Source organism: Danio rerio, chromosome 6 (genome assembly GCF_052040795.2).
Source record: "Danio rerio strain M-AB ecotype USA chromosome 6, GRCz13ab, whole genome shotgun sequence".
Classification (NCBI taxonomy): Eukaryota; Metazoa; Chordata; class Actinopteri; order Cypriniformes; family Danionidae; genus Danio; species Danio rerio.
The window spans coordinates 50,739,183-50,766,019 of record NC_141026.1 but is presented as its reverse complement, the minus strand read 5'-3'; the positions used below and the strand labels follow the sequence as shown (position 1 = coordinate 50,766,019).

Genomic DNA, 26,837 nt, shown 5'->3' with positions numbered 1-26,837 from the left:
GCATGTTAATAGCGCGGCGTCTGCACATAAATCTGTATATCAAAGCAAGAAGCTACACGTCAATTCGGACGCAAACATTAGCATAGTCATGTGACATCTCGACGCTCTTGAAGATTTCATCAAAGTTGGCGACCTGACAGATGGAAAATGAAAGGTGTCTGATTGTTTATTCTTTTTGTGCTGTCGGTGGATGTTTTTTCTTCAGTAATCATTCTTCAAAGTTAGAATCGGACGATATTTTCCATAGAGATAGAGTTTTATTTGAGATAATACTGACACTTTGACTCAATATTGGCCACCAAGGCTTTTAAAAACAAACAATAAATCTTTTTTGCCATCTTTTTTACAGCTCCCGTACACATTTTATCAGGTTTAATACCTGTAATTCTTATCATAACACTTGCGATTTGTTTTTGCACAAGTCCCGTTTCAAAACCATAGCCAAAAAAACATACACCTCACACTGATCAAAAATTCAGCTCATAGTAGAAGAAAGAAAATATTGGCACTGAAGGATAGTTGACTGAATATTAGTGCCTCTGGAACATATGATTTAAGTAATAAGTGATCCTCTCGAGTCCACTTTCGCTTGAAAAATGAAATCCGTTATAATCCATGGTGGCAGAATTGTCTCTGAACTGATTTTTTTTTTATGTGATATTTACTTTACATGGCGTATGATCTTGTCCGACACTTTTATAAAACAAAAGACAGGAGTCTGGCAGAGTGAAAATACTGTAGAAGAGGACAAGGGGAAGAGAGAGAAAACACTCCATGTGTTTAAATGGTCTTATCCAAGTGACATTATTATTCAGTTGAGGTCCAACAAGTTGATCCCGATAGTTGTGAAGTAGTTTGAAGTCTATGTATCTTCATTTCCATTGCTTTGATCGAAAAAATGGGGAGAGAGAAAAAAAATGCTGCTAGTCCCAAATGTATGTTGGTCCCAGACTATCGTGTGACCTGAAAAAGAGGAGTTTGAATATGATTTCAGGGCAGCACTGCAAAGAATTCAGTGTCAAATCAAAGAAGTTTAAAAATACAATTTACTACAGTAAAGTACAGTACAATTAGCATGTTTTACATGAGCAGACGAGGCTAATATAGGTCTAGAATGGATACAGCTACAGATGCTTGGACGTGCACATCTATATAGCATCATTTTACAATAATTACTATTTTTCAAGAGTTCACACTCAGCTATTGCTTCATACTTATTGCAGGTTTGGCATGCTGTCCCGAGAGAGAACCCTGAGCTCAGAGATATGTGAGCCCAGGGCTACTGCCTGGTCATATAGCATATGGGGTTCCAAGATCAGGTAGGTCTCGAGAGCTCCCCCTGTAATAATGATAATAATTCCTTACATTTATATAGCGATTTTCTAAACACTCAAAGCGCTTTACACATTGTAGGGGAATCTCCTCATCCAACACCAGTATGCACCATCCACCCAAACGACGCAATTGTAGCCTTATTGCGCTAGATCGCACACCACACACCAACTGATTGGTGGGGAGGAGACAGTGTGATGAAGCCAAATATGATATTGGGGGATGGGTAGGAGGCCTGTGGGCAAATTTGGCCAGGATGCCGGGGTTAAACCCCTACAGTTTTCTGAAGGACATCTTGGGATTTTTTAACAATCACAGAGAGTCAGGACCTCAGTTTAACATCTCATGCGAAAGACGGCGCTCACTCAGCAGTATAGAGTCCCCATCAATATAGTGGGACAATAGTACCTACACAGATTGCAGGTTGAGCGCCCCCCACTGGCCTCAATAACACCACTTCTGGCAGCAACCTAGCTTTCCCTATCCAGGTACTGACTGGGTGCAGCCCTGCTTAGATTCAGTGGCCGACCATGTGAGAGTAGCAGAGAGCTACTGTAGCTGCCAGCCTTAAAAAGGAAAGGGGGAATTGGGGTGGATGGGGATTCTTCAAAAATAAAAATAATTCTATTACATATTAGAATTTTAAACAACTAATGACTACAAGAAAATTAAAAGAAAAGCAAAAACATGAAATAATAAAAAATTACTTGTTTTTAATTTATTCAAAACCTTTATTGTGTGTTTGTGTGTATGTATACAAGCTAATAGATTACTTTCATAATTTATTTGTTAGATTTTGTTGATAGTTTCTTATTTGGATGCAGAATTAAATAATATATATAATAGAACTTTTATTTGAGACATTCATTCATTAATTCATTGTCCTTCGGCTTAGTCTCTATTACAGAGGTTGCATAGTGCAATGAACCTCCAAATATTCCAGCATGTTTTACACAGCGGATGGTCTTCCAGCTGCAACCCAGTATTGAGTAACACCCATACACACACATTCACAAACATGCTTGGACAATTCAGTTTATTCAATTCACCTACAGGCAATGTCTTTGGACAAAATTAATTTTAGTCAAAATTTTCGCCCTCCTTTGATTTATTTATTATTTTCTTTTTTAAATATTTCCCAAATGATGTTTAACAGAGCAAGGAAATTTTCAGAGTATTTCCTATAATATTTTTTTCTTCTGGAGAAAGTCTTATTTGTTTTATTTGGGTTAGAAAAAAATTATTTTTTTATTTTTAAAAACACATTTATGGCTAATATTATTAGCCCCCTTAATCAATATTTGTTTTGTCCACAGAACAAACCATCATTATACAACGATTTGCCTCATTACCCTAACTTGCCCAATTAACCTAAATAACCTAGTTAAGCCTTTAAATGTCACTTTAAACCGAATACTAGTATCTGGAAAAATATCTAGTAGAATATTATGTGCTGTCATCATGGCAAAAATAAAAGAAATCAGTTATCAGATATTAGTTATTAAAACTACATGCTTAGAAACGTGTTCAAAGTGAAAATATTCACTTTGTTAAACAGAAATAGGGAAAAATATACAGGAGGCTAATAATTCTGACTTCAACTGTATATACCCATTACTGCTGAACCAGTTAGAAAAGTTAAACATCAGATTGCTGAACTAAACTTACCATCACTTCAGCACACACCGTATCACAACAATGCCAACAATCCCAGAGTGTTAACTAATTATTTCTCGAACATTAGCTCCAACACCACAAAAAAAGGAATAATCTTCTCTAAAAATGAAATCCTCCAAGGCACGAAGTGTTAGTAAGAGAACAGACACAAGCTCACACAGGCACACAGTATCGTCACCTATGCAAGTGTCACCAAGCAGCAGGAGCTCGGCCTGAAATAGAGACCCGCACTGAGGGACACAAAAACCGCTAGTTCCTCTGGATCCGAGAGGCTTTCGCATGCAAGTCTGGTCCTGTTCCAGCTCTTATGACACGAAAGCATGGCACTGGGTTCAGAGGCCAGAGCAGGACAGGTCTCTGTAGCCGTGGATGAGGCCGGAGATACAGGCTGCTAAGGGAAGCTCTGTGTAATCGACACCTTCAGGTCATTGCCAGCAGGCAGCCGGAGGACACGTTGAGGAAGAGGAAGGTGTTCTGGCCGAGGACTCTTTGCTGCCTGCTTGCTTCTCTCACTGTATTGGCGCTTCAGTTTGTATGTGACTGGACATGTTCAGACTGAGCAGTGAAATATGACATTTGTCACTTTGCTCAAGATAGTCTGGTTTAGTATGTTTTCTGCAATAGGACATGTTGAATTTAGAACCGCTGTCCTACAAATTCTGAGATTTGGTCAAATAAAATGATAAGTAGAAGAATAAAAGAATTCATTCATTCATTTTCTTTTCGGCTTAGTCCCTTTATCAATCTGGAGTCGCCACAGTGGAATGAACCACCAACTTATCCAGCATATGTTTTACGCAGCAGATGCCCCTCCAGCTGCAACCCAACATGGGGAAACATCCATACACACTCGTTCACACACATACACTACGGACAATTTAGCTTACCCAATTCACCTGTACCGAATGTCTTTGGACTTGTGGGGAAAACCGAAGCACCCGGAGGAAACCCAGGCGAACATGGAGTGAACATGCAAACTCCACACAGATACACCAACTGACCCAGCTGAGGCTCAAATCAGTGACCCTCTTGCTGTGAGGCAATTGTGCTATCCACTCCGCCATCATAACGCCAGAATAAGTTTATTTTTAAGGTAATTTCGAGAGGATCACATGCTTATGATTGCTTGCGACTGGTCCCACATTATTCAATTAATGATTCACCAATCAGACAATTCCTAGGCCATTATAAATACCCAAAGTTCCATATGACAGATATCGTCGTTTTAAAGAATCCCCCCTTCCATCTCCTGCTCCTTTCCTAGATGGGTGGCACGGTGGCCCAGAGGTTAGCACTGTTGCCTCACATCAAGAACGCCACTGGTTCTAGTTTACATTTACATTTAGTCATTTAGCAGACACTTTTATCCAAGTTATTACCAAGCCAGCCAACATTTCTGTGCAGAGTTTACACGTTCTCCCTATGCTCAAGTGGATCAAGTAGGTGCTCCTAGTAAGTAGTTATCTCTTAAGAGCAATCACTATCTGTTCATTAGCTACTACAGCAGGGGAGTTCTCGGGATCTACCTGAGCTCAAACTCCACTCTCACTTTGCAAACGGGAGGGAGCCCCGGGCTCAAGAATCTTATTAGCTGAGGGCTCTCTCCCGGGACAGCACAAGCTTTATAATTAATCATCAGCCAAGTGTGAACTCTTGAAAAGAATATTAGGGAATAAAAAGGTTTAGAAAAAAAAATCTTATTCTAAGCAAGGTTGTATTTATTTAAAAATGCAGTATACTTAGTAATACCATGAAATATTTAACAATTTAAAATCATTATTGCTACTTTAATTAGTTTTAAAAACAAATTTATTTCTGTTATGACAACACTGCACTTAAGTATTTGAAATTTTTTTATATTTGTATTGGCATTTTTGTATAAATTTTTGTGACATTTTAATAATGAATAAGTTATGCCTAATTAGAAATAAGAATAATTATTTAAAGAATAATAATAATCGTTATTGTTCATATTTTCATGACATAATTATAAATGTTAACCCAAAAATAGAAACTAGTTTTATTATTATTTACATGCCCTCGTTTTGTTCCTTTTAAAGTTCTGTTAAACATAAAATACATTTTGAAGAATTTGAGTAACCAAACAAATCAACCCAGGCTCATTATTGATACATACTCCTATATACATTTCTGGAGAGAGTGAAATACGTCCCAGGAGCTATGTTTTATACCAGTTTTGTATTAGCAAATCCACCAGAGGCTGCTGTGTACGCTTTTACAGTTCTCAAATTTTTCTTGCAAGTGCCATTCATGCCTGCTGTTCTCATGTAAATTCACCAGAGGCTGCAGTTGAGAGACTGACTGACCGATACACCCACCCACCCCCTTCCCTAAACCCAACCGATAGTGTTTTCAAGCAATCCAGTAAAAAAAAAAAAATGTCCCTGCAGCCGCCTAAAATTGGCCATGTTTTTACCATATTCTCACTCTGTTATTCACTTGTTTATTTTATTTTTTGTCTTTTGTTTTACCTGCTTTCTAAAACCATTCTTTGCCAGGCTTGAACCCTATTGTCGCAGTCTACCCTCTGCATCTCAAATCCGCCAACATACATGGCAAGCTTTTAAGCAAACCGGTAAAGCAGAAAAAAACGTCCTTATAGAGATAAACAGTCAGCTGGTAGCGTGAAATGAAACAGAAGCCATCGGTGAAGTCATACCGCTCCGTAGCATTTGTTTTAAAGATGAAATGCATCCAGACATAGCTCTGGCTACATAATTTACAATCTCCAAAAATGTTTACGGGGGTATATTTTCACAATGAACCTGTGTTGAAACAATTGCTGACATTTTTAGTTTGGAAAAAATGAAAGTCAAAGGGGATCAGAAACTAATAGGTCTTCATATTGCAATGCAAATATTAAATTTTAAAAATATATATTTTTTAAAATTCTGAAATCTTAAATAGTTTCAAGTGTTTTTTTCATGTGCTTATTGTAGTTCCTAACACAAAATCATTAGACATTAATCTGCAGATTTTTTACAAAATTCATGAAACAGCAAAAAATGTCTGCATATTCTGTTTGGCCCTGCTCAAATAGTATACTGAGTAGATACTCCGGCACCTAAACTGCAGCTCTGCACAGGAAGTTTTTTCCAGAGGAGTCATTCCCAACTGAGCCTGGTTTCTCTCAAGGTTTTTTCTTTCACTTTTGTCAACTGGTGAAGTTTTCCTTCCCACTGTCGCCACTGGCTTGCTTGGTTTGTGACCTGTGGAGCTGCGCATCGATGAATACTCTCTTTAGTCTTCAGACTTTCAGCAATGAATAATAAACCACACTGAACTAAACTAAACTGAACTTCAACTCTGAAAACTGGACTAACACAGTTTCAATTTAATAGAATCTTCTATGTTAAGCTGTTTTGACACAATCTACATTGTAAAAGCGCTATAGAAAAAAACATGAATTTAAATTGAATTGAATAGTTATGGTTACCACTGACATCAAAAATAAAAATCTCCAAAGATCTTGGTTTGAGCTCAAACTTTCTTTAATGTTCTACTGAAGAAAAAAAGCCATCTACATCTTTGATATCCTTAGAGAGACCAAATGAACAGCAAAACCATGTTTGGTTGATCTTTCCCTTTAAGGGTGACTAAATGATGTCAGGACTTAAATTTCTGGTTTGAGCTCCCCCTTTAAAGCAGTGATCAGAGTGATCAGACCTCGGATAAACTGCACAGATGAAACAATCTGATTCTGGGATGTCTTCTTGCACCTATATTGCACGCTCGGACAGTGGCCTGGAGGGCCCCAAAATCAAGCCCAGGTTTGAGAGAATCTCCCAGCACCTCAGAGGTCTGCCTGCTGTTGACGTGAGCGCAGCCGCATGAATTATTAACAGAGCCAAAGTAAAAAAAGGTCTGCCTCACGCAGGCCCCTCTGCCCCATGAATAATGGAGAACTCGACTGAAGCGCAGGCATTTGGTGAGTCAAACTTCTCAGTCTGATGGATGGTTACAAGCCCTGCGTGTCAACCGTACACACACAGCGGCTCGCAAAACACACGGCGGCAAACATAAAAACAATAACTCACATTAACCTGCGGAAGCGCATCATTGCCCTGCGCTGACTTTTCTAAACGCAACACCACATTGTGTTGCTTTTGTCTGGCCTTTTTTTTTTGCACAACAAAGGTTGCCTTGGGTCCCAGGTTGTGTTTTATTTAAAGGCAATGTCAAATGCAAGAGGCACTAACAAGCTGAAAGCATGACAGCCGAGGAAGGTTGAAAACTAGTGTGTTGTGAGGAATAAAACCGTAAGGATAGAAACCCTGACTACATAAGAAAAGTATTGTGTTGTATTTATTGGACTGCAAAATCTACATTTCTTACTGAAATTGTATTTGTATCTACACTCTCAGAAAACAAAAGCTGTTACTGGGGTGGTATGCTTTGAAAAGGCACACTTTTTTACCTAAAGGATCCATATTGGTACCTTCAAAGTACAAATGTGTGCTTTTTGAAATGGTGCCACCCCAGTGACAGCTTTGTAGCTTTAGTTCTGACTTCTGAGAGTGTATATGAAGAGTTCAGATGCAAAAACCTCTAAATGCCATCGGAAATTTTCTCCTAAAATTTCAATTTTTTCAGCCTCCTATGTTTATGTTCAACTATTTCACTTTAAAGGCAATGAAATGAACTTATTCATAACTATAAAAGTAAAATTTCTAAGTCTACACACGAGAGTTTGAGAAAAATGTTACTTTTAAATGAATATATAATGGCATTTAGAGGTTTTTGCATCTGAACTCTTTATATGTAGATGCATATTGAAATGTATATTACAATTAGATTCCTATTCATGGTTGCTATGGTTTCTTGATATTTCAAGAAAACTGACTGATTACCTATATACAGTTGGAGTCAGAATTATTAGCGCCCCTGTTTATTTTTTTTTTTACGAGGAGATTTTCTTTAACATTTCTAAACGCAATAGATTTACTAACTCATTTCTAATAACTGATTTATTTTATCTATGTTGACAGTACATAATATTTAACTAGATATTTTTCAAGACACTTCTAGACAGCCTAAAGTGACATTTAAAGGCTTACCTAGGTTAATTTGGTTAACTATAACAGTGGTTTGTTCTGTAGACTATCGAAAAAAATATAGCTTAAAGGGGCCATAAAAAATTTGACCTTAAAATGTTTTTTTAAAAATTAAAAACTTCTTTTATTCTTGCTAAAATAAAATAAATAAGACTTTCTCCAAAAGAAAAATAATTATCATACATACTGTGAAAATGTCCTTACTAAACATCATTTGGAAAATATATATATATAAAAAAAAATCAAAGGGGGGCTAATAATTGCTTTAATTTGTTGATTTTATGTACTTTTGGGTAATTATGCATATTTTTTGCACATGCACTCACATACAGTTTCCCAGTCAAAGTAAAATGATTATTTCTTTCTAAATAGAAGTACAAAAGTATAAATATGTTGTGAAATAATATTCATATTGCAATATGAATTGCAGAAAAACAAAATATTGCAATGTCTATCTTCTTATGTGCTTCTTAAAATCAAAAACAATTTACCGTCATTATTATGAGGTCATCATTAAATCGTTCATTCCTTTTAAATGATAAATTAAGAAAGTTTGCCTATATCTTTGTTAAAATATTTGTTTAAAATTTATGTTGGTGATCAATCCACCAGATCTGTTACAAATGGATGTTTCCCAGTATCGACTTTTAAAACTTTTATGGACAGAGATCTTTCTTTTATGTTTTCACAAAAGCCTGGAATGAAATCCCACAACATCTAAAAACAATACCGACACTGAGACTTTTTTAAAAAATCACATGTTCGTCATCTGATGGTCAACTATCGCTGTAGCCACAGAAATAGTAGCCTGCTTTTCTCTATTTTATATGTTTGGTGATTGTTTGTACTGTGTTGATGGATGAGATGTCTGTCTGTTTTTATGTTTTGCAGAGCAGGAACCTGCTGAAAAACAGCATTCATGCTGTGTCAGGCCTGATCTTTTAGTCTTTTCCTGTTTAAAAAAAATTGAAATAAATAAATAAAAATAAGTAACAAGTAATAATAATAATAATAATAATAATAATAATAATAACTATTATCAAATGCAAAGAGCACTAGTTTGTTGTTGAACATTTGTTGTTGTGGTTGCTGTTGTTGGAAACAATTTATTTAAAATAAGAAATCTGGGCTACATTCTAAAATACATTGTTAAAATATATGTTCACATAAAAAAAAAAAATATATATATATATATATATATATATATATATATATATATATATATATATATATATATATATATATATATATATATATATAAAAATATATATATATATATATTTTTTTTTAACCTAATTATAATATATACATTTACTGTAAAGCACAATAAATATAAAATAACAAACACACACATGCACTACATTATAAACTGTGCTAAAATATAAATATAATAGATCTAATCTTATTTTTTTATTTATGATGAATATATTGGCCTAGTCTATTTGAACTCCTTTTACTATACAGTATTGTTGCTGATATTCGGAGAAATTCCTCCAGCTGGTATCGATATTTTTCTGACAGCTATAGGTCTGGATACAGGACTGTAATTGGACGGGCTCCTTCTCACCTTGGTCGTCTTGACTTTGTTGCCTGTGCTGCAGCTCCAGCCTTTTAGATCCGGCAACACCTTACACTCCTCACCGTCCATACACGGCTGCATCTGACACCACCACTTCTGCGCTACTATAGATGCTGCGCATAGAGACAAAGAAAGAAAGAAGAGAGCAGCTCAGCACCAGGAAACTGCCAAAACGAAAAAAGTTGACACAACCCCAAATCACCACTCAGCCAATAGTTTGAAGGATGAAGCAATGAAGATTGAGAGAAGGAGGAAACCTCAGAAGATCTCGCTCACGTCCACTGTCAAAAGAAATGAAACCGACTCCTTCTATCTCTTTTTTTACACAAAACAATGAGGCTGCTGATCGGGGGTCTTTGATTCAAAGCTGACGGCTTGAATCCATCAATCCGTTCACGGTATGTTTTTCAGAAAGAAAGTTTTTCCTTCATGTCAGAATGACAAGGGTTGCGGTCTGGGGGCTTGCAGAGATGTCGAGGGTTAAGGGGAATCGAGAAGTGGAAGGAAGACATTGTCTATCTTTAAGCCTCAATTTTTAATTCGGAGCAGAGATGAAGATGTTGGACCTATAAACTTTTTAAGATAACATGAATTAAAAAAATCCAAAATGTGTGGTGTCTACGTCTATTAGCCTTAACTTCAAGTGCATAGTAAATAGGCAAGGCAAGTTTATTTATATTGCACAATTCATACACAGTGGCAAATCAAAGTGCTTTACATAAACAAGAATAAAAAAATAAAAACAGATTATAAAAATGATTAAAAACAGATAAAAACGGATTAAAATGTGTTAAACAGGTTATAAAAGAATGAAAAAGAAAAGAAGCACAGTGCTCATTCAGTAAAGGCACAGCTAAACAGATGTGTTTTCAGTCTTGATTTGAATGTGCCTAACGTTGGAGCACATCTGATCATTTCTGGAAGCTGGTTCCAGCAGCAGGGGGCGTAGAAGCTAAAGGTGGATTCACCCTGCTTGATTGAACTCTTGGAGTTTCTAGTTTATATGATCCTAAAGATCTGAGTGATCTGTTCAGTGAGCATATCTGTAATGATTGAGGTCCTATGCCATTTAGTGATTTATAGACAGGTAATAATGCTTCAAAATCTGTTCTGAATGTAACTGAATACACTTTTCAGCATAGTTTTATTAGCTCTACAGTACATTTTTGAACTCTAAATACATACAGTTGCATGTTTATTATTAGAATATTGCTTTTTAGCTGTGATCAGAAAACAAAAGAATAAAACGTTTTGGGTGCAGTTCACCTCACAGCCACAGGTGTCGCTACATATAGCTCCTTTTTTGTAATTGACCCTTAGCTAAGCCGCACCCAAAAACCGCCACACACCAATCGTGGCTTAGCAACCATAGCTACGCGCAGGAGGCCTGTCAAACTTTTGAGCAAGGGAAACAAGCCAAGTTGTTGCACATAGGGATTGTGCAAATCTGACACTAGAATCCTAAAAGTTTAGACAGGCTGGTTGAATTGTTTTCCCTTTCCAAAACCTAAAACCCAAGGGGAGAAATGCCAGTGTGGATCAAGCTGTGTGAGGGGCGCTAAAAGAACAGGGTTAAGTTGGTTTTGTTTTCGATAATCCTGACACGGCAATAACTCACACACCTCTTAAAATTTTTAAATTGTGTTTCCTACAATAATGCAAAGCAGGTTATTTTTCACAGCTTTTTTTTTTTTCGATCGATATTATGAGCACTGCTCTGTTTAAGTCCTCACCATAGAATTCATACTAATACCAATCATATTCCCATCTGTTTTAAGCTACAAATATTTGAAATGACATATCAACAGAACAAAAATGAGGTGTGATCAAAATCTGAGCACTTGCCATCAATATACTTCACCCGAAGCTGCTTTATAGTCATTTATATGCCTCATGGCTATGTCAGAGCATCATACGTCTTTTACAGAATTAGTCATTGGTGACGATGTCTGCTTCTGCTGTTTCAACTTTTTTCGAATTTGCATTTCAATTGATTTATTTTTTCCACTTAACTGCAAATTCCAATAAAAACGGTATAGAAAGCACACAAACATACTGATAGTTATTGGTACTGTAGATTGTTATGGCTCAACGATGCTAATATTTGGCACAAATGCATCAATTTCCCTTTCTGGCTGCTCTTACAATGAATGAAATATTTAGAAGCACTGTCCGTGTTTCCTCGCCATTTTGTAATGCTATAAGCCATTGCACAACAATAGCCTATCAGGCTTTTTGGCTAAAAATAGGAAAATCCAGCCTGATCTCACGAGAAAACTTAATTATTTTATGTTTTGCCAGTTTAGTGGCTAATTCGTACAAATTCGTACGAGTTCAGTCGTACAAAAATGTACGATTTTAAAAAGGAGGCATGGCACCTAACCCCACCCCTAAACCGAACCGTCATTGGGGGATAAGCAAATCGCACTAAATTGTACGAATAAGATCGTACAAATTCATACAAATTAGCCACTAAATCAAAAAGTTACGAATTGCCGTGAGATTGTGTTGGAAAATCACAGGTTTAATTTGTCATTATTAGATTATTTTAAAAGTTCACCTCTCCTGCTGTACGTGAACTAAGCTGTTGAATGGTCAGTGTATAAGACGGGAATATATCCCTGGGAATGTCTGACACCAGCGCATACATATTGTAATACACGGGCCAGGCACGCAAGCTTGACAGGCATAGCAACAGTAACTAAGTAGGGCGGGGCTTAGCGAAGGGTCAATTGCGAGTGTAATAAATTTAGCAACTATAATTAACATGGTTAAATATATATTTTAAGTAGTGCTGGGCAACTATTAACTGTTATTAATCACATCCAAAATATACGTATGTTTTTGACATGATATTTATGAGTGTGTGTGTATTATATATATATATATATATATATACATACATATAATTTTACCTTCTGGTTGATGCTACAGAGTACTGTGCATTAGAACAGCCTGACACAGAAACAGGTTCTGCTCACAGGCAATCCATCTCATGAACACTTGATGATAGTGATTGTGAACCAAACAGCACTACTTTTTATACACATATACACTTTACATAACAATTTGCACATAACAGCTGCACAGATAACATTGTATATAGTAATATACCTGTACATACACTTGTCAATTTGCATATTTGCATTCACTATTTACTTCTATTTATATATATATATATATATATATATATATATATATATATATATTTATTTATTTATTTATTTATTTATTTATTTATTTATTGTTTTTTTTTGTCCTGTCTCTGTCATTCTGTTGCACTGTAAAAGCTTCTGTCAAAAAACTAATTCCTCGTATGTGTGAACACACCTGGCAATGAAGCTCTTTCTGATGCTGAATTTTATTTTGTACATGTGATACACACACATACATAGAAAGAAAAACATACAAAACAATTTTGTTACAAAGATATTTAAATTTCAATATAATAATAATCATAATTTGTATCAGGTCTAATGGTGGCGCAGTGGGTAGCACAGCAAGAAGGTCACTGGTTCGAGCCCCGGCTGGGTCAGTTGGTATGTGTACTCCCCGTGTTTGCATGAGTTTCCTCCGGGTGCTCTGGTTTCTCACACAGTCCAAAGACATGCTCTATACTGTAGGTGAATTGAATACGCCAAATTGGCTGTAGTGTTTGGGTGTGAATGAGAGAGTATGGGTGTTTCCCAGTGTTGGGTTGCAGCTGGAAGGGCATGCGGTGCGTAAAACATATGCTGAAAAGTTGGCGGTTCATTCCACGGTGTCATCCTCTGATTAATAAAGGGACTATAGCCCAACTCACACTATGAGATTTCAGCCACGATTTTGTCATCTGAGACAAATTTGGGAAATCCTAAAAGATTCCTGAAATCCTAGGCTAAAATTGGTGATCTTTGATTGTTGGTTTGACTTGTTCACAGACAGCTGCTTAGTGGCAGTTGCGATCAGATTGTCCCTCCGATGAAGTTTTGGCAGTGTTAGAAGGTTTCATGCAATGAAATGCAACAGCTGGGATAAGCGTCAATCCAAGAACCAAAAGGAGGTCTGAATTTGATGACGCAATCCATATGACAATTCAAATGAAAAGTCAAAACTGTTTTTTTCTTCCTGGTTTTATTATTGAGACACGCCGCATGCAAAATTGCAGCTACAGATAGTTGCTGTGAGGAATCATTTCAGAACACAGGATAGTGAAAGTGTCGCGGGTGGATGACGTCAAACTCCGGGAAAGTTTTCTTTCATGTTTGGCGCATCTTCAATGTTTTTCAGTCTGACTTTATGACAGACGAGATCTTACAGTGTGACATGGGAGCCATGTTTGTGCAGTCTGACATGCTAAAATCGTTCAGGATAATAAAAAAATCTCACAGTGTTAGCCCGCCTTAAGCCGAAAATAAAATAAATGAATGAATTAATTAATTTGTATCATATACATATATAATTTTATGTTAAAATCTAAATAAACATTTTACCCTTAACCCTCTACCGCAAGCCTTATGATAAATCTGTAAAAATATTTGACTGTTTTTCTTTTCTTAAAATAGCTTAACTTAAAGTGCTGTAAAAAAATTTGAAAAAATATATATTTTTAGGGTACTTTATGATATGTTGCCATATGGCAACAACGTCCAAGAGTGGATCTAACTCAGAAATTTCAAATCTAAAACTTTCCTTATAATTAATAATTTTTTAATTTGAAATGATTTAATTTGTGTAGCAGCATTATGAGTTTTAACACAGAACCTATAAAAACACCTTATACATAATTTACCACAACTCATATTCCAACAGCTTTCATTTATTGCATTCTTTTTTGCTGAATATTATTGAAAACAATCATAATATTGTATTATCATATATATAACATTCAGCAAATATAAATATTTTCTCCAATAAATAACAAATAAATAACAAGTCTAGTATATCCAGATGCATCAGAATAATGTAGCTACTAGCTAACAATGTTTGTATATATTATACTATATACTATACTACGCCTGTCTTATTTGCATCTGAGCTAGCTTACCTGAACTGTCTCTATCAAATGTGCAGTCTGCATCATTCTCATGGTCACTAAAACCCATCTCATCCTCACTTTCATCTGCAGGAAGAGCTAGTTCTGTCCTTTTCTTCTTTTACTTACCATAGTACATTGTGGTGCTCACTAATACACTGTTCCCTGAATTCGTATCTATTTAAAAGTAGTATTGCGATCAAAACTAGATTTTATCTATAAAGCAAATGCCATTAACATATGACTAATCAACATTATATCACTAGCATTCATGTTTTTATAGTTACAACTTAAAAATTCACAGCTGACCTTGCTAGCTAGCTGTTGCCATATTGCATGTTCCACTATTGCACAGTGTTGCCATTTGGCAACACATACATTTGATCGATTTACAAAAAACTAATTTGATTTTAAAAAGTTTAATTTTTGAATATGTCATCATAACATACTGAAGGTGATGTTTCAGATTTTTTGTGGATCTGACATAATTTGATCCTTTGTTTTATTGACGTTTACATTTGCATTCAGCAACTACTCACAATAAACGCCCGTCTGTCAGAAATCACGCTACAGAAAAACACAGCATGTCATGTGACTACTCTAACATGAGCTACTCTAAGGTCTTCTCTTTCCAAAAAAAAAAAAAAAAAAAAATATATATATATATATATATATATATATATATATATATATATATATATATATATATATATATATATATATATATATATATATATATATATACACACACACACACACACACAGTTGAATTCAGAATTATTAGCCCCCCTGAATTATTAGACCACTTGTTTATCTTTTCCCCAATTTCTGTTTAACCGAGAGAAGATTTTTTTTCAACACATTTCTAAACATAATAGTGTTAATAACTCATTTCTAATAACTGATTTATTTTATCTTTGCCATGATGACAGAACATAATATTTTACTAGATATTTTTCAAGACACTTCTATACAGCTTAAAGTGACATTTAAAGGCTTTTATTAGGTTAACTATGTAGGTTAGTGTAATTAGGCAAGTTATTGTACAACAGTGGTTTGTTTTGTAGATTATCGATAAAAAATTTTGCTTAAAGAGGCTAATAATTTTGTCCTTAAAATGATGTTTAAAAAATCCAAAACTGCTTTTGTTCTAGCCGAAACAAAACAAATAAGACTTTCTCCAGAAGAATAAATATTATCAGACATACTGTGAAAATTTCCTTGCTCTGTTAAACATCACTTGGGAAATATTTTAAAAAGAAGAAAAAAATTCGAAGTGGGCTAATAATTCTGACTTCAACTGTATATATGTTGGTCTTAAAAAAACAGTGGCAGGGAAATGAACATAAGTATCATGTTGCCATATGGTTACACCATGCAGTAGAGGGTTAAATATATGCGATTAATCCCAATTAACTTTTTCCCACTAATTTTAACATCAAGCTCAGTTTTTGAATCCAACCTATTTTGAAATTTTGAAACTCTACTTTTGTCATGATTCCATCAGTTACCTGTACGCACAATCTCCTTTATGGAGATACAGATGTCAGCATGGATTGCATGGATTGTTGTTCTGCTTGTTTATCTTGTGTAAACCACAAAAGAAAAAAATGTGCAAGCTGATAAATTTAGACAAGATCTAAGTAAGCTGGAAAAATTGTAATATTTTGACAAACTGAATTTAATAGGCTCTTTTCCGCTCGATTTGTTATAACATTTGGCAGTCTTTAATGCTCTAGTTTATTTCTGGTCTGACTAATTAGTACATGCCTAAACATCAGCAAAATATGCACATTTCTCCAACATGACTGACTGATGAGTCATCATGGAAACACTTCTCTGCTAATAGATTGTGTTTATGGAGTACAAAAGTCTGAGACCACAAGGAAAACCTCATTTATTTTTATGACAAATTATATAATCAATATATAAAACTAATAAAGGCACATTCAATTTTGTTACAATCACCAGTGATCTAATCCTTGCAGATCGCTGGTAAACATGCAGATCACTATAAGGACTACAAATCCGCTGGTATATGGGCTACAAGTTCCAGTCATGCACCACACACTCACACCAGTTCCTGATCCTGACTAATTGCAAGCATACAGCTGGAGGACTGTCAAAGTCTGATTACTAGGACTTTAAATACAGCGTGCACACACACACACACACACACACAAATACACACACACACACACACACACACACACACACACACACACACACACACACACAACCACACACACACACCCACACACACACATCTGGTCTAAATCTTGTAAACCATTTAGTGAACATTATGAAGCGGTTTCCTTGCCTTGCTTTGCTGTGTTTTTGACCCTCGCCTTGTTTGTTTACGTTGTCTGCTGCCTGCCTGCCTTGACCAATTGATTGTGTATTTGACTACTATGTATTTCACTACCTGTTTGCTCCTGATTGTGACTGTAGCTTGCCTGACCATTCTCAATACACCTGCATTTGGATCCGCACCTCCCTTATCAGCGTCCACTTCACAAATGTGTCCTAATTTGCATACTGCATTTTTCAACCCTATTTTATATATGTAATAAGCAGTGCAAGTAGTGTGGTCTCATTGAAAGTTCCAAAAATATTTTAAAATGATGATAATACACATATTAAACCAAAAACCTTCAAGCTAGGTTTACATCAAACGTGGTACAACATGTCACTCACTCTTGTTTGTCTCACGCATATCTTTAGCTTGGGTTTAATTATTTGAACTTGCACAGAACACTGAGGTGAATTTGCAGGAAACACATTGCACATTTCACGTCATTCGTGCCACCCAGCAAAAATACATCTATATTAACATGTTTGCTTTGACTTGTATTTGACATCAAATGTTGGGCACTTATCCAATCAAATGTAGCAAATGGAGTACATAGTGGAGGGGGCGGGGCTTCCAGACTCTGGCAACTAATGACAAAACAATTGTATAAATTTCATAAAACACACTAGACGATTGAGTACACACTGTAAATGTATAGTGTATATTTCATTTACAGCATGGTCACACTTTTTCACCCATAGTATATTGACACAATCTTCAGAATAAGAGTAGTGTGGTGAGGTCAAGTGTGTTTCAGTGTTAAATGTTGTGTGTTTTGTCGTCATCCAGCAGGCAGAATCATGTGCTGTGGTCTCCCGGCGCGGCAGGGGGTGGCAGCCCCTGTCAGATGCATTAGAGGGCAGAAAAGAAGATCAAGATCGATTGACCTGTCCAGTGAGGGGGCCGTTGACATGTTATTAGACAAGCAGCCCACGCTGCACTCGAGCGAACAGCAGGATGACGGTGTCACACTCAAATAGACCCTGACTCTGAACTGACAGCCCACAGAGACGAGACTGAGATAAAGAGGAGCAGCTAGACCTTAACGACAGACAGACGAGCGCAAATAGATGGTTTAATTAAAGGGACAGTTCACCAAAAAATTACATTTGCTCACTATTTACTCAGCCTCAAGTGATTCTATATATTTATGATTTTCTTTTTTCAGTTTTCTTTTTCTGAACCCATTTTTAAGATATTTTGAAGAATGCTGGAAACCAGCTGCGTTTCATATTAATTCATACTCAAGTGTATGATCACCGCTTCCCAGCAGTAAATATTCTTTTGTGTTCAAAAAAGAAAAGGTTTGGAACCAGTTGAAGGTGAGTAAATGATGACAGAATATCTGGATGAACGTTTCTCCTTTTAAGTAGCATTAATTCTTAAAATAATAAAACAAGAAAAGGATGGACAAAAGCAGCTTCTTGTGTTTTATAAATCACACAATCATGATACTAGCCTGTTTTTTCCACACATAACATGAAAGTAGACATCCTGATCTTCCCAATTATAATTTTTTAAAGCATTGACCAGTCACATGTCCTAAGAAATCCATTCATCTGTAATATCTGGTTAATGGTTAGTCTAAAGGGGTGAATTAAATACTCAAAGGCGGCAACACCAAAGCTCCAAAAATACAAATTTATAAAGTTTAAAAAGTGTACGCTTACACTTTGTGTCAGCTTTTTTAATTTAATAAATTTGTATTTTTGGAGCTTTGGTGTTGCCGCCTTTGATGAATATTTAATTCGCACCTTTTGCGTTTTTTGGCTGAGCACCCAGTTAAGAGTGCGTGCTTTTGTACAGTTTTTTATAACTTAAAGAGGTGGCCTTTGGGGGTCATGCCAAAAATCTGATATTTTAATAGAAATTAAATTGTGTGAATTTATTCAATTTAGCCACTTTTGTGACAAAATGTACGTGAAATAGTTGTTTCCTTGTGAGATTAGGCTGGAAATACCTTTATCAACAAAATTTTGCTTTGAATGACCAGCCACATGACCTAAGAACCTAATTTTGACAGAGTGTGAGAGCATTATAGGTTATATGCTCATTTATACTATATAGGATGGATGGAAGGGTTGGTTGATTGGTTGGTTGGTTGGTTGGTTGGTTGGTTGGTTGTTTGGTTGGTTGGTTGGTTGGTTGGAAGAATGTATGTATGTATGTATGTATTTATGTATGTATGGATGGATGGATGGATGAAAGGGTTAGTTGTTTGATGGGTTGGTTGGTTGGTTGGTTGGTTGGTTGGATGGATGGACAGAAGGAATGGATGGATGGACAGAAGAGCTGGTAGATTGGTTGGATGGATGGACGGATGGATGGATGGACGGATGGATGGATGGATGGATGGACGGATGGATGGATGGATGGATGGAGCGGTTTGTTGGTTGGGTGGAGGGGTTGGTTGGTTGGTTGGTTGGCTGGCTAGCTAGCTGGCTGGCTGGCTGGCTGGCTGGCTGGCTGGCTGGTTGGTTGGTTGGTTGGTTGGTTGGTTGGTTGGTTGGTTGGTTGGTTGGTTGGTTGGTTGGTTGGTTGGTTGGTTGGTTGGTTGGTTGGTTGGTTGGTTGGTTGGTTGGTTGGTTGGTTGGTCGGTTGGTCAGTCAGTCAGTCAGTCAGATGGATGGATGGTTTGATGAATGGGTGGATGGATGGATCTATGGATGGATGGATGAATGGATCTATGGATGGATCTATGGATGGAGGGATGGATGGAAGTGTTGGTTGGATAGATGCATAGATGGATGGATGGATTAAAAGCTCACATACTCAGATGAATATGCACACACACACACACACAAACCCAATCTAACCCAAACAAACTCCAGCAGTCTTACCGTCCACACAGGATGGAGCAGCTCTTGTTGTTCCAGCCACTTGCCCAGGGAAGCAGGAGCACTTGACAGTTTGGGAGCGCTCCTCGATTTTGTTCTTGTTACAGCAGCGGTGGGCAGCAATGACCTCACAGGTTCCCGCTTTGACGTGCACTGAGGAAAAACAACAAGGACATCGAGTCTATTAAAATCAACCAGCTGTTTCAAAAGAAAACCGCGAGGCACTAATGCATATTCTGCAGCTGCTGCAATCGAAATGAATAAGTTGGTGAAGGCAGTGTACAATTTAATGAATGCTAATGCAAGCAGTGTGATTCGTCTCAGGTCAGAAAATCTCACATGTGATCAACGGTTGGTTTTACGATTCACTTTAGTCATTTACAAGAAAAGCAGTTAACTGGCAATTACACACCTTCTGAGGTCATTTCAGGCGCTTTATTTATCTGTTCTCAGTTTTGTTTTGTTCATCCTTTATTTACTGCTAAAGGAGGAATGCTACTTAGCATACAAAAGTGCGTATTCACACATCATCATTTTGAAGCTCTAAATTGAGGAGCTGACAAAAAAGAAAAGCGTGTAAAAACATTTTGAAAGTTTTAGTGTACCTTTCAAATCAGCCCTAATTGCATTGCTAAAGATTTTCAATTTAAGACTTGAGTTAAAAATTGATTGAAAAAGGGGCCTCCATTTTCCCATTAGCCGGCCAATCTCAAAATCTCATCAACAACATTAAAAACATTTTGCCTGCAATCAATAAAGAGCCTTTAACGTGCACACAAAAGGGTCTGTGGAGCGGCAGGCCGATCGTATAGGCTTGGAAAAGAAAAACAGAGATTTAGCGATGCAAACGCTGGCGGGTTGAAAGGCTGAAGCCTCTTTTGTGTGATTATCTCTCAAGCCGAACACACTGCAGGGCCAAAGTTAATTTGGAAAAAGTTTGAAGCAGATGCAAATTGAATATTCAGTGGAGTTTGTTCCAACAGCTTATAGAAAATGATTGCTTTGACTCATTCAATGTGCATTAGCGCCTTTATTTGTGTACCTTCCAACCACACGGCGCTCGTAAAAATCTATAAGAAAAACAAACTGAGCTGGGTTGCTCCACAAGCTGCAGTTTTAGAAGAATTTTCAATAATGTGGGCTGTAATGCGATGTAGAAGATGCTATAACAATATTTGCATCTATTTACTGGGAAGGTATTTCAGGTGTTCATACATTCATTATTAAATGAGTATAGAAAACATACAATAACATTGAAATTTATTAAAAAGGGAGCCATTAAACCAAACAGTCCTTTTGAAAATCTATGAGAATAAACAACTATACTGTTTTACTCCACAAGGCTAGAGATTTATGAGTTGATAGTGATACGAAACATGGTTTGAACCTTAAAAAGTCTAACTAAAACAGGCTATGACATTTGCACCTATTTACTGATATACACTCACCGGCCACTTTATTAGGTAGACCTTACTAGTACCGGGTTGGACACCCTTTTGCCTCCAGAACTGCCTCAATCCTTCATGGCATAGATTCAACAAGGTACTGGAAATATTCCTCAGAGATTTTGGTGAATATTGACATGATAGCATCACACAGTTGCTGCAGATTGTCGGCCGCACGAGTGGTTATTTGAGTTACTGTTGCCTTTCTATTAGCTCCAACCAGTCTGGCCATTCTCCACTGAACTCTGGCATTAACAAGGCATTTACGCCCACAGAACTGCCACTCACTGGATATTTTCTCTTTTTCAGACCATTGTCTGTAAACCCTAAAGATGGTTGTGCGTGAAAATCCCAGTAGATCAGCAGTTTCTGAAATACTCAGACCAGCCCGTCTTGCACCAACAACCATGCCACGTTCAAAGTCACTTAAATACCTTTTCTTCTCCATTATGATGCTCAGTTTGAACTGCAGCAGATCGTCTTGACCATGTCTATTTGCCTTAATGCATTCAGTTGCTGCCATGTGATTGGCTGATTAGAAATTTGTGTTAACAAGTAGTAATAGGCATGTGTACCTAATAAAGTGGCCGGTGAGTGTTTATTTATGTTGTTCATTTCAGAAATGCTATACATTTATAAATCAAACTCAAAGCTATATGAAACAACAATGGAAAAATTAAATGTACCGTTAAATTAACAAAATACTAAATGTACATGTTTACTGTTAAATGACATGGATGCAAAATATTTAATCATATTAAAAAAAGCAGTTTTACTCCTTTTTCAATATTATATGAGCTATATTTGCTTAAATAGTAGCATGATGTAAAAGATGGTTTGGATTTGTTCAAGTTAAAACATGCCAAATTAAATCTACATCATTTTATTTGTCATGGTATATTCAGATTCCTTTAGTCCTATGTTTTTTCTGGTGAACTGACAGCTGTCAAGATGTCATTCTACACTCACTGCCTTCACAATCTGCCTCTGGTCAACATCAGTGTTGTACACTGTCTGATCCATACAAGCTCTAAAGTCACAGAACACATTGTTTTCTATAAATGTACAAACACTAATGAAAGCGCTAAAACTTTGGCTGTTTTGAATTGAATGCGATGAGTCTTGTGTGCGATACCTGTGAGCCGCTGTAGCCGTGAAGCAATACTAAAATGTAAATATCCTACTGCTTTTTTTAATATCGACCTCTAATGAAATTGTTTCCTGTTTCTTAGTTTCTAACAAAAATTGTATTCCTTTTGAGACCAACTAGCCCTTCTTAAAATGTTTTTATTAGAAAGAAAAATGGAAATAAATTAAAACAAAAGGTAAAAGTTCAGTTGAAGTACTAATTCCCACTAAATTGGATTGATAATACTGGATTATCATTGCCTATTAATATGATATTGGTTGTTTATTAATACTTATAATAAAGTATGATCTTATTCTACATCTTATTCTAATCCTACCCAATATACCTAAATCCAACTAATTATATAGAGCCACATTAGTCGTTTATTGAGCTAAAAGTTTTAATAAATGGTTTATTAATAGCAAGAACTGTACCTTAAAATAAAGTGTGACCTAATAAAATATAAAAAGACTTAAAAACTATATTTATTTAACTAAATATTGCTCAAACTAAAAACTATAACTAAATTATTATTAAAATAATAACGATCCAATTTAATTTTAAAAATACAAAATAATTACAATTTTTATTTATTTGTTTATTTATTTTTCAGTATTCTCCCCAACATTGTGTGGTATAGGGAATGACAGACACTAACAACACCAATGTCATTTCCTTAGGAACAAATAAGAAGAAGAAGAAGAAGAAGAAGAAGAAGAAGAAGAAGAAGAAGAAGAAGAAGAAGAAGAAGAAGAAGAAGAAGAAGAAGAAGAAGAAGAAGAAGAAGAATTTTATATTTATTAAAATATTCATAATATTGAAAGGAAACATTGAAAAACTGGCTAAATAATTTAAGTTTTTATTATTATTATTATTGTTGTTATTATTTTTTTAAACAACATTCACTAACACTAACACTGACACACACTAACAACACCAAAGAAATTTCCTCAGGAACAAACACTAATAATAAATTACATTTTAAAATTGCATAAAATAATAACAAAAATATTTAAATCAAACTTAATATAAAATAATTACAAACTGGCTAAATAATGTTTAAAAAAAAAAACATTCTCTCCAACATCATGTGGTAGGGAATGAGTCACTAACAACACCAATGTCATTTCCTTAGGATCAAATATTAATAATAATAATAATATTAATAATAATAATAATAGTAATGAGATTTTTAGTTAAAATAATGATAATAATATTTAAACAAAATATTTAAAAACTGGCTAAATAATGTAAGTTTTTATTTAACAACACCAATGTAAATTCATTAGAAACAAATAATATTAATAAATAAAATAATTTATTTTAATAAAAGTAAAAATGTATTTAAAGAATAATTAAAAACTAGCTATATAAATGTAAGTTTTCACTTTCACTTACACCAACAACACCAATGTCACGGCTTGAGTTCCTTAGGAACACTCATATTCATGTGTTTTGAATGAACCGTAAGTTAAAAGCATCTGCCGAATGAATACATGTAGATGATATTATCACTGTGCTCGAGAGATTGTGTAAAAACTCAAAAGCTTTTAAATTTGGCAAGGAAAATGAACAGTTCTATGTTTGGCACTGCTCAAAATGTGTTCCTTTACTCGAGGTCACGCTGAAATCGAATCAAATTCACAAAACAAAGAAAGTGTCATGTTCCTGGAACGGAATGTTTTTGGCACAACCACAGAGATCAGCACCGACACAGGAGCACCTGATCCCAGATCAGCCCTCAACCTGCTGCAGGAAAGCCTCTCTCAGGATTGCTGCCTTCATTACACCGCAGGAAAAGGTTGGCATGGCCTGGAGAAACAGTGCAAACTACTGATTAAACCATAACCCTTCCGCCAAGGTCATAAACAAGCCAACCAAATCTATAGGCAGAGTGTGTGTGTACGTGAGCAATCGGCTCCTAAGAAGATTAAGTGGCCAGTGTTTAGCAAGGTGCCCGAGGACCAACAAAGAGAATTAAACAGCTACTTCTTGGCTCTGTAGACTAGACTGATGTGAGACTTTTTCTAAGGAGTAGCAATGCACAGATCAACCGAATAGAAATCGAAGATGCCGGTTTTTCCAGTGCGTGACTGGAAATCGAACATTTATTTTTAGCTTTTTAATATGGCTAATATTTGTTCTGGACTTTTATATGGAAGTCTGCAGAGCAATGATTTTATACTTCAAAGTGTTTTGTAATACGGTGTGAATTCTGCATCAACAAATTGAACTGACTTTCCTTACTTTCCCAATTCTTAGAAGTTTTCTTTCATTCATTCATTTTCTGCCACTTTTCTGGGGACGGGTCACGGGGGCAGCAGTCTTAGGAAAGAACCCCAGACTTCCCTCTTCCCAAACACTTTCTACAGTTCCTCCGGTGGGTTCCCGAGGCATTCCCAGGCCAGCCAAGAGACATAGTCCATTCAGCGTATCCTGGGTCTTCCCCGAGGCCTCCTCTTGGTGGGACATGCCTGAAACACCTACCTAGGAAGGCGTCCAGGAGGCATCATCCGAAACAGATACCCGAGCCACCTCAGCTGATTTCTCTCGATGTAAAGGAGCTTCAACATTACTCAACATTTAATAAAACTATTTTATGGATAAGACCTTTGTGTCTGGGCAGAGTTTTTTATGGCTAATGCTTAGCAATTGCTTGGCACTTTAAATGTTTCAAAAAGTAAAAAAAATCAGGTTATATGTGTCACGAAATCAACCAGACCACAATTCTGCTACTAAAATGAACTACAAATCCCATCATTTCCTGCACTCACACACCTGGCCCAGATCCCACTTGTTTGCAAACACACAGCTGAAGCTTGTGAGGACTGATTACCCAGACTATAAACACAGCACACAAACACGTCTTTGCTGAGTCCTGTAAACTGTTAGTAAGCATTTCTTAATGGTTCCTTGTCCTGCCTTCCCTGGTTTTGACCTTTGCTTTGTTTATTGTTTTATGTTGTTTTGCCGCCTGTCTCGACCATTCGCCTTTAGTCTGACTATGCATTTGGATTATCTGCATCCTCCAGTCTGTCCCTGTTTTGACCTTTTGGCTGCCTCATGATTCTCTTAGTGATGTTGAAATAAAGCTTTATTAACCAGTGAACCGTTCTACTTAATTGTATCGGAAAAGATTCGTTACTCCAAGCTTTTCAAATCAGAGCTCGATGAGGATCTCTGCTGGTTAAAGTGTGGGAAAGCACTGTGTTGGAAAAATGTCAAACTTTGACAAATGACCAACTCTTTCATGTAGTAATAGAACAATGGTAATATAAACAAATTGCTCATTTACTGTAGGTTTTTTTTTTTGTGCTACATTAACACTGATAAAGGTAGTAAAATCCAAGGTATTAAAAAGTATTTGTTTAATATATTTCAACTGGTCCTACACCCACCCACTTATTCCTAGCCGGGATTAAACCAGTGATTCCTTCATGGAAGGTGAATACTCTAAGGAGGAGACTTTAGTATGGTCCAAAAGCTTTCTACTAAAAATTACTATTGTATTTTAGTTGAATTACTGGTGCCTGAGACCAGTGCATGCTTTGAAACAGTACTATGTAATTGATGCCTAATCTCTCATGCTATACACTTTACTAACCCACGAGGATGTTTAAACCTTTTAATCAAAATTATTTATAATTTTTAAATTATTATTATTTATTATAGTCATGTGGGTATAGGAGGAAATAAAATTTTGAACGTCACAGATCACGTGATTATGGCAAAACGAATCAAGCTCCGCTATACTGCTTCACTGCGAGATGTATCTTTTTTTGATACATGCTTCGAAGCCTCAGTGGATGACGTCACATCACCAGATTCTTCTAATAACCAGCAAGTGGATCCTCTACTCCACTGTACCCTAAATCATTACAATATGTTAGGGAGAATAGTTATTAAACATCTATTTCTAATGGTTTCAATCAGTATATTTGGAGTTAGGGTTGGGTCGATAGACGATGCCATCATCGTTCGCCGATAGCCAATAGACAACACGATGCTGAGCCGGCATCGCCGATCCTTCGCCCCAACCCTATTGCAAACCCGCTCTCGAAAAATACTTACTTAAGCCCCGTTTACACTAAAACGTCTTAGTATTAAAATGGCATTTTAGAACGAAAATGATCCAAATCCACACAGTGTTTTACCCAGCATATCTGAACAGCCCTCCGTCCGCTGTGAAAATCGTGAAAATTCACACACACACACACAGCCATACAAACACAGCCACACAAACACAGCCACACACACTGTCATGCGCTCGTCTGAGCTGAGCTCCAGAGAGCCGTGCACGTCGGACAGTTTATCTAGGATATACCGCTTAATCACGTTTCACTACAGTTGTTAAACGTGATATTTAATGAATCTTGTCTCTAACAACTTTTCAGTC

The 26,837-nt window shown here is 36.3% G+C and overlaps 1 protein-coding gene across 1 annotated transcript in view; it reads right to left on the bottom strand.

Moving 5' to 3' along the window:
- Nucleotides 1-237: 237 nt before the first annotated feature.
- tafa3a (TAFA chemokine like family member 3a) overlaps nt 238-26,837 on the bottom strand; it is a 200,797-nt gene continuing 174,197 nt past the window's right edge. Inside the window, exons 3-5 of the mRNA XM_087258000.1 lie at nt 19,871-20,020; nt 9,652-9,776; nt 238-963 (exon numbers count right to left, since the gene is read on the bottom strand). Of these exons, the coding sequence (XP_087114126.1) occupies nt 952-963; nt 9,652-9,776; nt 19,871-20,020 (287 nt within the window). The 3' untranslated portion in view covers nt 238-951. The remainder of the gene's footprint in view (nt 964-9,651; nt 9,777-19,870; nt 20,021-26,837) is intronic.